The sequence below is a fragment of the Stegostoma tigrinum genome, chromosome 1 (assembly GCF_030684315.1).
Source record: "Stegostoma tigrinum isolate sSteTig4 chromosome 1, sSteTig4.hap1, whole genome shotgun sequence".
Lineage (NCBI taxonomy): Eukaryota > Metazoa > Chordata > Chondrichthyes > Orectolobiformes > Stegostomatidae > Stegostoma > Stegostoma tigrinum.
This window is the reverse complement of record NC_081354.1, coordinates 139808978-139826746: the sequence shown is the minus strand read 5'-3', so window position 1 is coordinate 139826746 and position 17769 is coordinate 139808978. Positions and strand designations below refer to the sequence as shown.

Here is a 17769-nt window from a genome sequence, read left to right as displayed (position 1 = left end):
GACACTTGCCCCTATCAGCACTTTCCTTTCTATTACTTTAGGATGTACAAGCATATGGACGTACATGGAATAGTGTAGGTTAGATGGGCTTGAGATCGGTATGACAGGTCGGCACAACATCGAGGGCCGAAGGGCCTGTACTGTGCTGTAATGTTCTATATATGCACATAATATCTTTCACCAGGAAGCCTGATGTAAATTATTAGTTTAAATTATCTGTCATTTCCCTATTTCCCCATGATTAATTCCATAGTAGTAGTCAAAAGGTAATCATTAATAAATCTAAAACACAATTCAGGAGAAAAGTACTGGCCCAGACTGTGGTTATAATGTGAAGCTCATTCCACAAAGAGTAATTGGGATGACCAGCATGTAAGGATTTAAGAGGAAGCTGGAAAACACATGGGAAATTATGAAAGAATATTTTGATTGGAAAGAAGCTGGGACAAAAACAAAACACTGCAGGTCCTGGAAATTTTTTTCTTTATTCATTCACAGGATATGGGTGTCGCTACTTCGACAGCATTTATTGACCATTCCTAATTACCCAGACCGCAGTTAACAGTCAACCACATTCTGGAGTCACATGTAGGCCAGACCAGGTAAGGATGACAATTTCCTTCCCTAAAGGACATTAGTGAACCAGATGGGTTTTTTCTGACAAGTGGCAGTGGATTTGTGGTAATCGTTAGACTCTTAATTCCAGATTTCAGAAATCTGAAATAAAAACAAAAAATGCTGAAGAAACTCTGCTGGTATGGCAGCATCTGGGGAGAGAGAAACTGAATGAATGTTTCAAGTTCAATATAACTCTTCCTCAGAACTGTGTAAAGAGACCTGTGAAGAACTCCTATCAGACTTGAAATGTCAATTCTATTTATTTACAGACGCTGAAGAAAGGTGAGAGATGGCTCACTAGCACCAGCATAGATCAATAAGGTGTAATAGTCAGTTACTGCAGTGTAAATACTTTAACATTGTAATACTTTATGGGGGGAAAAAACATTGGGATGGCTTTAGACTTACCCCTGGCCATTGTTGATACAGCTTTCTGAATTTCTCATTAAATTTGTAGCATTTGCTGACAAATAGCCTTATTAGACCATTAAAGGTTGAATGGCCTTTCTGTGGGCCATTATGACTCATTGACCATGACTTTTCACTCAGAGCTGTGAATCCTAGCAAAGCTCAAGGCTCAGATTCTTATTTTTGAACATTATGGGTAATGTGGGAAGGTGCAGCTGAGGTAGAGCATCTAATTGAATGGGAAACCAAACTCAAAAGATCCAAATGACCTACACCAGCTTCCACTTAAGTTCTTACGAGTGACCTGTTTCAGCACTGAGAATCAGAGCTATTAAATGAAGTCTGTGCGCATTGACATGGAGGACACCTGGTTATCGATGTCAGACAACAGGTCAAAAGATTTCAGAGATTACAGCTGGACAGAAAATGGGTGGAATGAAACAAAATGCACAAGAGCTTCATTTTGATCTCCATGCGTGCTCTTAAATATAGGAAAGATAGAAAAAAAATTACAAGCACTTGTTTCAATGTTAGTTGCACTGTAAAATAGGCAAATCTTGGGGTCAAATATTTTATTTATTTCTGATTCACCACAAAACTTTTAAATCTTAGCCTGTTTAGCAGGTGTTAAAATGAACATTAGAATTTGATTTGAAATTCTCGTGTTAGTTTCCCTGGACTTTGATATCTGCAATGTTTAAATTCTAAAATTTCAGTCGCATGCATCAGGTTTCATATTCCAAAGTTGAAATGTATAAATTTTGACATTTGAGTTCACTGGAACACACAATGTGAAATGGAAATTTAGGCGAAATTTGTGACCGAAGTCTCAATGTTTGTCTGAGCTATTGTTCAATAGTTTGCCTCTGAACCAAAGGTTCTGTGTTCAGGGTCAACAAAGTTTACACACCAGAGCAGTTCTGAGGGAGCGATGCATTGTCATTTGGCTGGCAACTGAGGCCCTGTCTAACTGTTTGTGAAGATGTAAAAGGTTTCAAGGCATTGTATTGAAGACTAAGGAGTTATCATTGGTGTCTTTGCTAATATTTTTCCCTCAATCAATATCAGGAGAGGCATCTGCTTTCAAGTTCCTGTTGTGTGTGTGTTGGCTGTGCACAGATTGAGTACTGCATTTCCATGTTACAACAGTGGCTACACGTCAAAGAAAAAAACAAATTAGTTCTAAAGAACTTTAGGGCATTTGGTGATTGTGAAAAACATAGATGTGATTTGTTTTTAATCAATAACAGACATGTAATCTTAATAAGAATGGCAAATGAATTCCTGTCTGCTTTTGTACTGTGCAGCACAGCCGTGATGTTTCTAGTTCTTCACGAATGTGCAAATATCACAACTTAAGAATTTTGGAGATAGAGATGCATTATGTAAAAGTACAAAGATGCAAAAGACAGAATTATCAGCTTAAGATAAATTGTCCATAGTGAATTCTGAACCAAGATTGCTGGAAATGTGCAACAAGTCTGACAGCATGTAAAAGAGGGAATACAGATTGATGCTTCAAGTGTGCATCGTTTGTCAGCTGGGAAGTGGAAAATAAGCAACCCCCTGCTAAGGCTGATTAAAGAAAGAGTCAGAGGATTGGGAGGGCAGGTGTCCAACATTGGTGTACGCTTTAACTTTAAACCTGAGTCCCAAGTCTATTACAACTATGGGCTGAGTTTTAAAAGTTTACTAGTCCTCATTAGTTAGCGAGGAAAGGTCACTGGACCTGAAATATTAACTCTGACTTTTTTCTTCACAGATGCTGCCGACCTGCTGAGCTCTTCTAGCAAGCTCTGTTTTTTGGCTCCTCATTAATTACAAGTTCATTCCAGGTACACATATGATTTCACATGATTTACAGAATTTATTAAGTTTGTCATAGCAAACAAAAAAGCTTACATAATAAAAACAGTGATAATGGGAACTGCAGATGCTGGAGAATCCAAGATAACAAAGTGTGGAGCTGGATGAACACAGCAGGCTAAGCAGCATCTCAGGAGCACAAAAGCTGACGTTTCGGGCCTAGACCCTTCATCAGAGAGGAGGATGGGGAGAGGGAACTGGAATAAATAGGGAGAGAGGGGGAGGCGGACCGAAGATGGAGAGAACAGAAGGTGGAGAGGAGAGTATAGGTGGGGAGGTGGGGAGGTAGGGAGGGGATAGGTCAGTCCAGGGAAGATAGACAGGTCAAGGAGGTGGGATGAGGTGAGTAGGTAGGAAATGGAGGTGCGGCTTGAGGTGGGAGGAAGGGATGGGTGAGAGGAAGAACAGGTTAGGGAGGCAGAGACAGGCTGGGCTGGTTTTGGGATCCAGCCCAGTTCTTCCCCTCCCCCCACTGCATCACACAACCAGCCCAGCTCATCCCCTCCCCCCACTGCATCCCAAAACCAGCCCAGCCTGTCTCTGCCTCCATAACCTGTTCTTCCTCTCACCCATCCCTTCCTCCCACCTCAAGCCGCACCTCCATTTCCTACCTACTAACTTCATCCCACCTCCTTGACCTGTCCGTCTTCCCTGGACTGACCTATCCCCTCCCTACCTCCCCACCAATACTCTCCTCTCCACCTATCTTCTTTTCTCTCCATCTTCAGTCTGCCTCCCCCTCTCCCCATCCCCCTCTCTGATGAAGGGTCTAGGCCTGAAATGTCAGCTTTTGTGCTCCTGAGATGCTGCTTGGCCTGCTGTGTTCATCCAGCTTCACACTTTATTATCTTCACCCAGAGAGTGGCGGATATATGGAATGCTCTGCCCCAGAAGGCAGTGGAGGCCAACTCTCTGGATACTTTCAAGAAAGAGATAGATAGAGCCCTTAAAGATAGTGGAATCAAGGGTTATGCGGATAAGGCAGGAATAGGATACTGATTGTGGATGATCAGCCATGATCATAATGAATGGTGGTGCTGGCTCGAAGGGCCGAATGGCCTACTCCAGCACCTATGGTCTATTATCATACTAAACTCTACATGGGCTTGGTAGTACATGAACAGTTCATGGTCAATCCTGTATTGGCTAAATAGTGTCTGCTCAACTGGTTTCTTTAAAAATAATGGCCTTTGTAATCACATCACTTCCTTATCTCCTGATAAATTATTTGACATCAAAATGCAAGATCATCTCTTTTGTAACAACCTATTTCTCTGAGCTTACCAACTCCACAGATCTTTGCCAATATAAGGAAATGCCAGTAGACAGTGAAAACATCTGCTTAGAATATCACCTCTGATTAGAATATCACCTCCCAGTGATTAACTATTATCTCAAATATCCCAAATGTACATCTAAATACGTAACTACAACAATACAAAACTCACCAAATTCCAAAGTAATATCTGCGCACACATTTACATATGTATAAAACCATAGTTATGTTACATACTTTCAGTTTCAAAACCAAATTATTTTAAAACATAGTTGCTTCTTTGATAAAAGTGTTTTACCTTGAAGCATTCCCACAAGTGTTAGCACAAATTAGCATTGGCTTGAGCCATAAAAGCAACCATGAAATTTAAATCCATGACCTTACTTTTCAGCTGGGCCATATGGTTTTCTATCTTACAAAAAACACTTCATGATAGGGCCTGGCGAGAATCGCTGAATGGAGACCTTGAAGTCGAGGTTCGTACTTCCTTGAAAGTGGAGTTGCAGGTGGACAGAGTAGTGACGATGATGTTTGGTATACTTGCCTTTATTGGTCAGAGCATTGATTATAGGTGTTTGGAGGTCACGTTTCGACTGTACAGAACATTGGTTACGCCACTATTGGAATACTGCATTCAATTCTGGTCTCCCTGCTACAGGAAAGATGTTGAAAGGATTCAGAAATCACTTGAAAGGATGTTGCCAGGGTGGAGGGTTTGAGCAAAACAGAGACACTGAATAGGCTGGGACTATTTTTTCCTGGAGTGTCAGAGGCTGAGGGATGACCTTATAGAGGTTGGCGAGTTTTGAGAAGATTTGTAGTTCAGTTGGAGGTTCTGGATGTAAGTTTGCTCGCTGAGCTGGAAGATTTGTTTCAGACGTTTCGTCACCATTCTAGGTAACATCATCAGTGAGGCGCTGGTGTTATGTCCCGCTTTCTATTTATGTGTTTAGGTTTCCTTGTGTTGGTGATGTCATTTCCTGTTCTTTTTCTCAGAGGATGGTAGATGGGCTCCAAATCAATGTGTTTGTTGGTGGATCCACCAACCTGCCTGCCCTGGTCGACCCATTGTCTCAGCCTGTTCCTGCCCCACCTAACTCATCTCCACCTATCTGGACTCCATTTTCTCCCCTTTGGTCCAGGAACTCCCGACCGACGTCCGTGACACCACCCACGCCCTCCACCTCCTCCAGAACTTCCAATTCCCTGGCCCCCAACACTTCATTTTCACCATGGACGTCCAGTCTCTATACACCTGTATTCCGCATGCAGATGGCCTCAAGGCCCTCCGCTTCTTCCTGTCCCACAGGCCCGACCAGTCCCCCTCCACCGACACCCTTATCCACCTAGCCGAACTCGTCCTCACCCTCAACAACTTCTCTTTCGATTCCTCCCACTTCCTACAGACAAAGGGGGTGGCCATGGGCACCCGCATGGGCCCCAGCTATGCCTGCCTCTTTGTAGGTTACGTGGAACAGTCCCTCTTCCATTCCTACACAGGTCCCAAACCCCACCTCTTCCTCCGTTACATTGATGACTGCATCGCACCGCCTCTTGCTCCCAAGAGGAGCTCGAACAGTTCATCCACTTCACCAACACCTTCCACCCCAACCTTCAGTTCACCTGGGCCATCTCCAGCACATCCCTCACCTTCCTGGACCTCTCAGTCTCCATCTCAGGTAACCAGCTAGAAACTGATGTCCATTTCAAGTGCACTGACTCCCACGGCTACCTAGAATACACCTCCTCCCACCCACCCTCCTGCAAAAATTCCATCCCCTATTCCCAATTCCTCCGCCTCTGCTCCCAGGATGAGGCATTCCACTCCCGCACATCCCAGATGTCCAAGTTCTTCAAGGACCGCAACTTGCCCCCTGCAGTGGTCGAGAACGCCCTTGACCGCGTCTCCCGCATTTCCCGCAACACATCCCTCACACCCCACCGCCGCCACAACCGCCCAAAGAGGATCCCCCTCGTTCTCACTCACCACCCCACCAACCTCTGGATATAACGCATCATCCTCTGACACTTCCGCCATTTACAATCCGACCCCACCACCCAAGACATTTTTCCATCCCCACCCTTGTCTGCTTTCCGGAGAGACCACTCTCTCCGTGACTCCCTTGTTCGCTCCACACTGCCCTCCAACCCCACCACACCCGGCACCTTCCCCTGCAACCGCAGGAAATGCTACACTTGCCCCCACACCACCTCCCTCACCCCTATCCCAGGCCCCAAGATGACTTTCCATATTAAGTAGAGGTTCACCTGCACATCTGCCAGTGTGGTATACTGCATCCATTGTACCTGGTGTGGCTTCCTCTACATCGGGGAATCCAAGCGGAGGCTTGGGGACCGCTTTGCAGAACACCTCCGCTCGGTTCGCAATAAACAACTGCACCTCCCAGTCGCAAACCATTTCCACTCCCCCCCTCCCATTCTTTAGATGACATGTCCATCATGGGCCTCCTGCAGTGCCACAATGATGCCACCCGATGGTTGCAGGAACAGCAACTCATGTTCCGCTTGGGAACCCTGCAGCCCAATGGTATCAATGTGGACTTCACCAGCTTCAAAATCTCCCCTTCCCCCACCGCATCCCAAAACCAGCCCAGTTCGTCCCCTCCCCCCACTGTACCACACAACCAGCCCAGCTCTTCCCCTCACCCCACTGCATCCCAAAACCAGCCCAGCCTGTCTCTGCCTCCCTAACCTGTTCTTCCTCTCACCCATCCCTTCCTCCCACCCCAGGCCACACCTCCATTTCCTACCTACTCACCTCATCCCACCTCCTTGACCTGTCCGTCTTCCCTGGACTGACCTGTCCCCTCCCTACCTCCCCACCTATACTCTCCTCTCCACCTATCTTCTTTACGCTCCATCTTCGGTCCGCCTCCCCCTCTCTCCCTATTTATTCCAGTTCCCCCTCCCCATCCCCCTCTCTGATGAAGGGTCTAGGCCCGAAACGTCAGCTTTTGTGCTCCTGAGATGCTGCTGGGCCTGCTGTGTTCATCCAGCTTCACATTTTATTATCTTGGATTCTCCAGCATCTGCAGTTCCCATTATCACTGTTTGTTGATGGAGTTCCAGTTGGAATGCCATGCTTCTGGGAATTCTCGTGCGTGTCTCTGTTTGGCAAATGGGAGTAGATTAAGTTAGGATATCTGGTTGTCATGGATGAGTCGAACCAAAGGGTGTGTTTTCATGTTGTACCTCTCTATCACTATGACTCCTAGTAACTGCCATTAAGCAGAATATAACTTAATGCCTCGTTTGCGTATTCAAGTCAAAATGATTAATAATTCACAAAGGACTTAGCACAAGAGATGTAGCAGATAAATGGAGGATTTAGAATCCTGTCAGAGGCTTAAAGACTACATCTGTTACATTTACCTATTTTGAAAAACAGATCATTACCACGAGTGACTGATGATTTTCAAGGCGAACTAGCTGCAGAATTATGTGCCTGAAATTTTGTTATCCTAACAATACCACTGAACTGGAAAGCATCAGATATTTTAACTATTTACAATTTCTGTTCAGACTAAATTCTCCCATACAAATGAAATCGTTTCAGGTGCCTTGACTTTGCATTCCACAGTCCAACAGCCAGAAAAGGAACTGCAGACGTACGTAAATAAGAACTAGAAACTGGGAGAGGAGCAGTAGCAGGAATGAAATGGTTTTGAAAGAGTTTCAGATGGTAGGGTTGTATTCACTGGGATGCATCTCTGTTGGTGATCTGCAGATAACCGGGATCAACAACTTGCACCTTTCTAGCACCTACAGCTATTTACATAAATATTAGCTGACCAAAGCTGGTGCCAAGCCGATAAATATGAAAGGGATTATTAAAAGCTCATTCAAAGAAATTGGTTTTGAGGAGGGTCTTGAATGAGGACTGTTGTACAGACTTAGAAAATTATTCAAAGGCTTTGAACATCAACAGTTGAAAGGACAACGGATTCAGTCGGGGATGGCAAGGTGCCAGAGTTGAAGGAGGATGGTGCTCTTGCAAGGTGAGTGGACAGTACAGTACAGCGGAAAGTACAGACAGAGCGAAGGGCCAAGACTGACAGAATTTAAATTTCAAGATGAGAATTTTAAACTGAAGGCACTGGATGAGCAGGAGTCAGTGCAGGTCAGCAAAGCCAGGAAAGCCTAGTGAGTGGGAGCAGGGTAGAATTTGGGTAATTTAAATTATCCGTAACATTTTTACTTAATCCTGTTTTATTCCTTCTTTTAATCCACATGGAAGCGTCTATCCCTCCAGCCCTAATTTGTCTGCATCCTCAAAATGCAATATACCCCACAGGTAAATTGCAAGATTATTTCCCAATTTCAAATTCCCTAAGGGCTGGAGCAAGATTCTTGTGGGGGCTGTGCAGGGAATGGGAGGTTACATAGGAGAGTATTGGAATAATCTCTGGAGATAAATAAGCATGGATGTGTGTCTTGGTGGTACAATGGGTTGAGGAACCAAGTGATTACAGAGATCAAAGCTCTCTCAAATAGGAAAGATTTTAGACCTCAGCACAGATTCAACTGGGGCACAAATGGTAAATAGGTTTGATCTGCCTTTGAGGGCAGCATTGACAGGGATGAAATCAACAGTGGAAGAATGGAGTTGGTGATGTGACCTGATCATTAACCTGGTGGTGTATGATAACTGGATCTTGTTATGATTTGTAGCAACTGTAAAACATCCAACTACATGAGAGGGAGAGTATAGGTACAGGAGTAAGGCAGAGAGCAACCTTCCACCATTCAAATTAGATCATGGTTTACCAGGACCTCAACCCCACTGGCCTGCCTTTCTTCTGCATCTCTTGACAGGAGATTGGGGGCATTTGAAAGTGGAGGCAAACATTTTGCAATTCATTTGCGGGCTGTATTAGCAAAGTAGAGTAACAGACCAGTCAAAGCTGAACGGAGGAAGACCATTAAGTGGATTAAAGGACGAAGTAAAAAGGAACGGAGTAAAAATGTGCGACTCATTAAGGACGATTCAGTAATAGCTTCTCTTTGGCCTGGGCGGTACATTAAGTATAAAGGCCGCCCGGGGTCACAGAGCTGAGCTGGAGCATTCTCGCAGCCTGTTTGTGCTAAGAGACCGAACCATAGACATGGTTTTTTTTTATTTGTATAAAGAGCAGAAGCAGGCACATTCCTTTCTCTCCATCTGGCTGAATTTCACTGAGTCAGAGACTCCCAAAGACGGGCAGAGCTGCAGCTGACAAACAGGCCACGTCCCGTCTCTGCGATGTGGTACAGCACCGCCCCCTCTCACACTCGCCACCATCCTTTCAGTACTTTCCAAAAGGAGTCATTGAATTTCGGTTCGTTTCGCTCAGAAATCCAGCCTCCCTGCCCCCCCTTCTCCACGCCCCAGCTCCTTATACCTTCAGCACTGCCTCAGCCGTCTCTCACTCCAGGCTAAAAAGTCTGCAGCAGCAAATCTCACATTCTGTTCCACTCAACTCCCACAAAGAACTCCAAACTAAAGACTAAAGCAATCAGAGCACCATGGATGCCCTTAAGAAGAAGATGCAAATGTTGAAACTGGAAAAAGAAAATGCAATGGACAAAGCTGACCAGGCAGAAGTGGAGAAGAAGGCGGCGGAGGACAGGTGCTTGCAGGTGGGGAATGAATGGAGCACAATATCTATTTGTAAAGGCAGTTTGTACAAGTGACTACATTCCCCCTCAGTCAGTCCTGTTCTTACCCTCTCCCTCCCCCCGCGGCAAAGGGCGCTTTGTTTAGTGATTAACTCAATGGTATTTTAGTTCTTATCAATTATCTGCAGGCGCTGTCACTCTGTTACATATTAATAATGGAAAATGAGAGTCCTTCGTGGAGTGAAGTAATTGGAAATGGGGGCAGGGGGCTTCAGTAAAATACATTCTGGGACAAAGTCTGTCACCGCCCACTTTTGTGAAACCGTGAAAGAAACAAAAGCATACCTTCAAATCATTCCTGAATTTACAGTGTGCCTGCACAGCACACAGTGGCTGGGCGCTGGGGACAGCCTGACGGGACACGCCCGAAGCTGCTCCTCATGTGAACTCAATGTGGGGTCCAGGAGAACGGTCACGGTGCCTGGGGCTGGGGGCTGGCTCTGGATTCAACACCTTCGCTCCCGCCCCCTTTCTGTTAACGTGTAGTGTATATCCGAACTTGCTCTGTAGAAAAGGGGCCAGTTCTTGTTAAGATTGTTGATTGATTGTCACGTGTCGAAATACAGTAAAAAAACCTTTGTTTTAGGAGTGTTACAGGCAGATCACAGCAAGCAAAGGATGTGCAGGTCAAAAAGACTTAGAGGCACACAGGTTACATTATTCGAGGCTGGAGTCCGTTCAACAGTCTGTTAACAGCCAGGAAGAAGCTGTTCCTGAACCTGCTGGTGTGTGTTCAGGCTTCTGTACCTTCTGCCTGACTGAAGAGGTTGTAGGAGGTCATTACCGGGGTCTGATGGGTTTTTAATGATGTTGGCTGCCTTTCTGTGGCAGTGAGCCGTGTAGATAAAGTCCAGGGATGGAAGCTTGGCTTCCGTGATGGCCTGGGCTGTGCTCGCCACCTTCTGTAGTTTCTTATGGTCCTGGGCAGAGCAGTTGCCGTACCACGCCGTTACGCACTCGGACAGTGGTGCATCTGTGGAAGTTTGGTTGATGAACAGTCAAAGGGAAAAAAATCCTTCAGTTCCAGATCTGAGACCAGGTCTAATTAACTGCCACCCCTCTCTTCTGCTCTCGAAAGCTGTGCATCTGCTTGGGTATAGCTCTGATGCCTCAGCCAGGTCATTGAAGTTCAACTATGAATCTGGACAAAATGGCAGCCCGACTGCAGAAGGCATCACAAGCAACCCAGTCACCATCCATGCTCATCTAGCACCCAATGGTAGAGAGCCCCAGATCAGTTTTCTTGACTTAGCTCAGCAATACTGAGATCATGGTGGAACTTTGTGATGGCATGTGGGATCTCACCTAGCAACCAGGAGAGCTGACGTGAGGCGCACTCTGTCCGTATATGGAAAGGTCCACCAGACCATAAGCAGGACAGAGAGTGGTGAGATCACCAGCTGGCCTCCCCTGGATCCCAGGGGGAAGCAGGAATCGGCTGTTTAAGTGGTTTGAATGAAAGTACATCCCCCCTCTTGTGCTGTTGGGTGAAGCTGTCTGCAGCTGGTTAATATTTGCAGCACTGGGCTGAAGCCTGAAGTGAGGAAAGGTAGTGGGGACATTCCAATGGCACTGACAACTAACGATTCATGAGGCCAAGTTTAATACTCTGGGGTCATAGGTTTGAATCCCAATTTGGCAGATGGTGAAGTTGAATTCAGTTTTTTAAAAAAGCCCTAACATGGTCATTAATTGGCCGCTTAAGGGCCCCAAATGGTGGTAACTGAAAGTGGAAAGGCTATAACCAGATATGCCACCATAATCAAGTAGCCTCCTCCCCTCCAAGCTCATCATCAGTTGAGACACGGCACAGTACCACCCACCCATTCCCCCACTTGTGGCAGAGATAGTAGGAACTGCCAATGCTGGAGAATTTCAGATAACACGGTGTGAAGCTGGATGAGCACAGCAGGCCAAGCAGCTTCAGAGGAGCAGAAAAGTTGACGTTTCAGGTCGAGACCCTTCTTCAGAAATGTCTTGATCTGAAACGTCAACTTTTCTGCTCTTCTGATGCTGCTTGGCCTGCTGTGTTCATCCAGCTTCACACCGTGTTACCCCCATCTGTGGCAGCTGCTTTAATATTAAAATAAATTAACTAATAAATACAAATGCCCTGATAAAATATTTTAAAAGTAGGGCAATGTCAAATTTATTTTGTAAGTGCTATAAATAGATAGAAAGACTTGCATTTATTTTGCACTTTTCAAGGCCACCAGACCCTTAAAGTGTTTAAAACAAATTAAATATTTTTGATGTATTGTCTGGAATTATGTCAGAAACATTGAAGTTAATTTGTGGTCAGCAAACTCCCATAAATGGCAATCTGATAATAGCTCAAAAATTTACTTCTTTTATGACGTCAACAGTGGGATAAGTATTGGCCTCAACTCTGGAAATAACTCTACTGCTCTTCAAAATAATGCCAAGGGGTCTTTGTGTCCACCCAAATAGGCAGATGAGGCCTGAGTTTAACATCTCAGCTGAGAAACAACACTTCTGACAGTGCAGCACTCTCTCAGAACTATCCAGTGTTGGCCTTGACTTTTTTTTTGCACAGAGATCCTGAAGTAGGGATAACAAAGTGTGGAGCTGGATGAACACAGCCGCATCCCAGGAGCACAAAAGCTGACACTTCGGGTCTAGACCCTTCATCAGAGAGCTAGGCCTGAAAACGTCAGCTTTTGTGCTCCTAAGATGCTGCTTGGCCTGCTGTGTTCATCCAGCTTCACACTTTGTTATCTTGGATTCTCCAGCATCTGCAGTTCACATTATCTCTGAGTCACATATATTGTTGGCGTTTAGCATTAAAATAGCAGCAAAATAAATGCATACAAACATAGAAACCTAGAAGAGAGGAGCAGGAGGAGGCCATTCGACCCTTCAAGCCTGCTCTGCCATTCTTCATGATCGTGGCTGATCGTCCAACTCAACAGCCTAATCCTGCTTTCTCACCATAACCTTTGATCCTCTTCACCCTGAGTGCTATATCTAGTTGCCTCTTGAATACATTCAATGATTTAGCATCAACTACTTCCTGGGGTAATGAATTCCACAGGCTCACCACTCGTTGGGTGAAGAAATGTTTCCTCGTCTCAGTCCTAAATAGTCTACCACAAATCCTCATATTGTGACCCCCTGCTTCTGGACACACCCACCATCAGGAACACCATCCCTGAATGGAGTGATAGTAAGAACTGCAGGTGCCATTTCTGAAGAAGGGCCCGACCTGAAATGTCAACTTTCCTGGACCTCTGATGCTGCCTGGCCTGCTGTGTGCTTCCAGCTCCACACTGTCTTCTCCTTGCATCTATCCTGTCCAGTCCTGTTAGAACTTTATAAGTCTCTATGAGAAACCTGCCCCCGACCCCCATTTATCTGAATCCTAGCAAAAACAATCCTAAACTAGTCAATCTCTCCTCATACTTCAGTCCCGCCATCCCCGGAATCAGTCTGGTAAATCTTCGCTGCACTCCCTCCAGTAAGAGCATCCTTCTTCAGAAAAGGAGGTCAAAACTGCACACAATATTCCAGGTGTGGTCTCACACAACAACAACAACACATCCCTGCTCCTGTACTTGAAACCTCCCACAAGTGACTGCTCAGAAATATTTTCCATTGTATTGTTGCATGCTCTTGAACTTATTAATGTGACCTTTGATTTTATTAGCTGGAAGAAGAGATCATCAGTTTGCAGAAGAAGCAAAAAGCAACTGAAGATGAGTTTGACAAGTGCTCTGAATCCTTGCGAGATACTCATGGAAAGCTGGAAATAGCAGAGAAGAAAGCAACTGATGTGAGTCATTTTGATAACACAATATCTTTCAAATTAACTCCTCCACCACAGAATCTGTTCACAGCAGGAGAGGACCATCACCTTATATTAGTCTAATTGCTCAAATATGGTACAGTTGTGTTCTCAAAGGTGCAAGTATTACCTTGTGGGTTAATATCATGCTCTCTCTGTGAAGGAGCAGTTCTTGCAGCCATAAAAGAAGTTTGCTGCTCTCATGCTTAGACTACTGTAAAGGTGCTTGGGGTCACTGTTTTGCTCGGGGTTGCTGGATTTCATCTTGTATTTTGTTGTAAATCCACTGATAAACTGGTCACACATGGTAAATGTTAAACCACTTCTACCTCAAGCAGAGGTGTCCAATGTTCGGCAAGCAGGTCACAAGCTGGCATGCCAATATTTTTATCTGGCCTGTGTATCAGCTGGTAGTGAGCACACATTCCTATTGGTTGGCACAGTGTGGCATTCCCCATGTGCTTCAATATATCTCATGTAAAAATCAACAACTGCAAATGCTGGAGATCTGGAATGAACACAAAGTGCTAGACAAACTCTGGTAGCATCTGCGGAGAAAGAAACAGAATTAATGTTTTGCCTCTGGTGTGGCTCTTTCTATTGGACTCAAAACTTTAAGTCGGTTTCTCTGTCTCCAGATGCTGCCAGGCCTCATTGGCCAGATCTCAGTTGGTTTGACCGTGTCTGGATCTGGTGGCACCCTTCAGTTGCTTCTGAAACTCATACAGTGTGCCTTGCAGTATTTCCTCTGTCTAATGCTGTAAACCCCTCAGCAGCTGGAATGGATCTCACTGGGATTTGATAGTGACCTGGCAGGTATTTACTAATTACACATCTATATCAAATATGTCCAAGGGTTCTGATCATTTTGGGCATGTGCTTTTCGAAGAGAATATATCAAAAGACACACCAGTAAAATCGTGATGTAACCAACAAAAATCCTTCACCATACCTGTAAGGTAATACAGATAGTTTCTAACACAGTTGACCAATATGTGGTCCATCCGCCAGAGTCAATAAATTTCTAATGTCTTATTTTTCCAAACTCTGTTCTCTGGCCATGCGAGTGAGAAAAAAAACAATATTGAAATAGGGTCTTAAGAAGGTTGGACACCTTGAACATTGAGAATTTTTAATTAACTTCAATATCTTCTTGGTCTCCCATGTAAATGCGTGGAATGGAAGTGGGGGAAAGAAAACATTGACGAGAATTAGTGATTTAATTTTGAAGCAGCAACTCTCTTGTATTGCACTCTCAATTCTGTTGGGCATCTACTTCCTGCCAACTTTGCATTGAGATATTAAACCGAGGGCCTACCTTCCCTGCCAGGGCGATGTAAAAGATCCATGGCAGGGAGAAAGAACATTAGAGACCACCCAGTGTCCTGGTCAACCCTTGTCCTTCAGTCAACACCAATAAAGAACAGATTATCCGTCCATCATCACTTTGCTGTTTTGTAGGTTTGCTGTTTGCTACATTACAGCAGTATAATAATACCTAATATCTTTATAGTGCATTTCACCAAGGTTATGAAAGGCATGATATGAATTAAGTTCTTTACCGTTTAATTGTCGTGTCTTACTTTAGATTTAAACCACTAGAGGGCATTGCTGGCCAAATCAAGATTGACAAGTTAGGCTGGCACATGTTGGCACCAGCCTACACCATGTCTGTACCATAGAGGTAATGGAAATATGATTGGATGAGTGTGAAGAGCATTGTCAGTAGTCCTCTATTCTAAATGGAAAATAGGAAACCGATTTAGTTGCCCCTACATTGAGCTTCACTGTAACAGTGTAGGAAGTTGATGTCAGTGTGGGAATGGGGATAGAATTAAAATGAGAGGTTACGGGAAATTCAGGGTCACGTTTAAAACTGGAGGAGATATTGTGCAAAGCAATTGCTCAGCCTGCCATTGCAGTCCCTGTACATAAGGCAGATCAATGTGAGCAGTGAAATGCATTGAAATAATCACAGGTTAATCATAGTTTCACCTGGAGTGAGTGTTTCAGGCCTTGGGTAGTGTGAAGCGAGGGGGTAAAAGGGCCAATTTTGAATCTCCGATATTTGCAAAATGAGTTAGCTGGGATAGATGAGTTAGCGTGAGAAATATTAAAGAGTCAGATTATGGAAAACATACACCACCTTTAGTGTAAAATAATTCTTTGAAGTTATTGGTTATTACCTACAGTACATTGCTTAGGGCTACACACACTTGCTGTCAACATGTTTCATTGTATATACCTATTTCACCATGATAATAAAAGTCCCTGGTAAATTTAACATTGTATAATTGACCATCTTAGCAATCGTGGTGCCTTTTCAACTTCTTTTACAGTGGCTGGGCTTGAAATGTAGAGAGAATCCAAGCAACAGTCACCTTCTTATCTCCCTATCGTCAGTATATTTTATTTTCTTTCTATATTTTTTCATGGGTAATGGCTGTCACTGGTAAGGCCAGCATTTATTTCCCATCCCTACTTGCCTTTAAACTGAGTGGCTTGCTTAACCATATTGGAAGACAGTTGACAGTACCACATCTCTGTGGTCTGGAGTCACAAAAAAGCCAGAACACGCAATGATGGCAGATTTTGTTCCCTAAAGGAATGTTAGTGAAACTGATGGGTTTTTACAACAATGAATGATAATTTCATGGTTACCATCACTGCAGAATAGCTTATGATTCCATATTTATTTAATTTATTGAACTTAAATTCCACCATGTGCCATGGTGAAACTTCAGAACATCAACCTGGGCATCAGAATTACTCATCCAGATTAGTAACACTGTCAAATAGGAGGCAAAGTATAGACAGAAGAAAGAGTGTTGGTAACTGAGTTATTTCTGTATATGTTGGTCCTATTACACCCTGCCCTTTTTAACTGAAGACCGGATATCGCTTTGACTCCTTCGGAACAACAGATAAAATTACCAGTATCTAGAATTGACAGAAATAGGTCATTCATTCAAGTAGTCCACACTTATGCGCCATGCATGCCTCCTTTACTTTTGTTCTAATCCTATCAACATAAATGTATGCTGCTCAGGAAGTAGACTTGTTAACCCTTAAATATCGTTCATCTGCATGCATTTCCTGTCTAAAAAAACTTAATTGCAGCTGATACTCTTTTTGTCACATATCTGCGTCACCATTTTTAACATCATAAGTTCCTGTGTCAACATTTTTGTAATGCATACAAACTCTTCTTCCTATATTTGCAAAGTCCAAACATTGGGAGGTGCTGCAGGGTGTGCTTTTGTGGTGGGAGGAGAATGAGAAAAGGTGCCCACTGTGCCACCTTCCCACCAACCCCTTTCAAGCTTACCCTCATAATACAGGCAACCGAACTAGGCAGCCTGCCCACTGCATGTCTAAAACAAAATTACAAATATATCATTCATGAGGGGTCAATGGAGCTTGTTAAAACCTTAATATCATCCAGTCCACTCTATGATACGGTTGAGTGGGCAGGTCATTTTTAAAAAGAAAAAACTTTTCATAAGGTTGGTTAGGAGGTGAGGATTACTACCTTTGAAGGAGGCCTTTGTTACCCCTTCCACACCCTCTGCAGCCCCAGGATATAGTACTGTTCTTTCGTCCTCATCCTTGCAGCTTTCCTTAAGGTGACCACACCCTCCACGGCGGCTCAGTGGTTAGCACTGCAGCCTCACAGTGCCAGGGACCCAGGTTCGATTCCAGCCTCGGCTAACTGTGTGGAGTTTGCACATTCTCTCCATGTCTGCGTGGGTTTCCTCTGGGTGCTCCGATTTCCTCCCACAGTCCAAAGATGTGCAGGCTAGGCGGATTTGCCATGCTAAATTGCCCGTAGTGTTCAGGGGTTTGTGGGTTATAGGGGCATGGGTCTGGGTGGGATGCTCCAAGGGGCGGTGTGGACTTGTTGGGCCGAAGGGCCTGTTTCCACACTGTATGGAATCTAATCTAATCTAACACCCGGACTTAGCTGGCGCAGTATTCAGCTCATTCCCAAGATCCAGCACCGCGGGGGTTGTTAGCCAGACAGAGTGACTGGCAGCTCTGGAGCCTGGGAAGCCCTGTCCAATGGGAGAAGGGCAGAAGTCCCACTTTCTGTAATGGAGGCTTCTTGCAGCACATT

The 17769-nt window shown here is 44.5% G+C and overlaps 1 protein-coding gene across 3 annotated transcripts in view; it reads left to right on the top strand.

The window, feature by feature from the left end:
* Positions 1 to 9481: 9481 nt before the first annotated feature.
* LOC125457177 (tropomyosin alpha-4 chain-like) overlaps positions 9482 to 17769 on the top strand; it is a 103644-nt gene continuing 95356 nt past the window's right edge. The window contains exons 1-2 of one of the 3 annotated variants that reach the window (XM_048541066.2): positions 9482 to 9808; positions 13515 to 13640. In XM_048541066.2, coding sequence (XP_048397023.1) covers positions 9695 to 9808; positions 13515 to 13640 — 240 coding nt within the window. In that variant the 5' untranslated portion in view covers positions 9482 to 9694. The remainder of the gene's footprint in view (positions 9809 to 13514; positions 13641 to 17769) is intronic. The other 2 variants (XM_048541060.2, XM_048541050.2) reach the window with 2 other exon arrangements.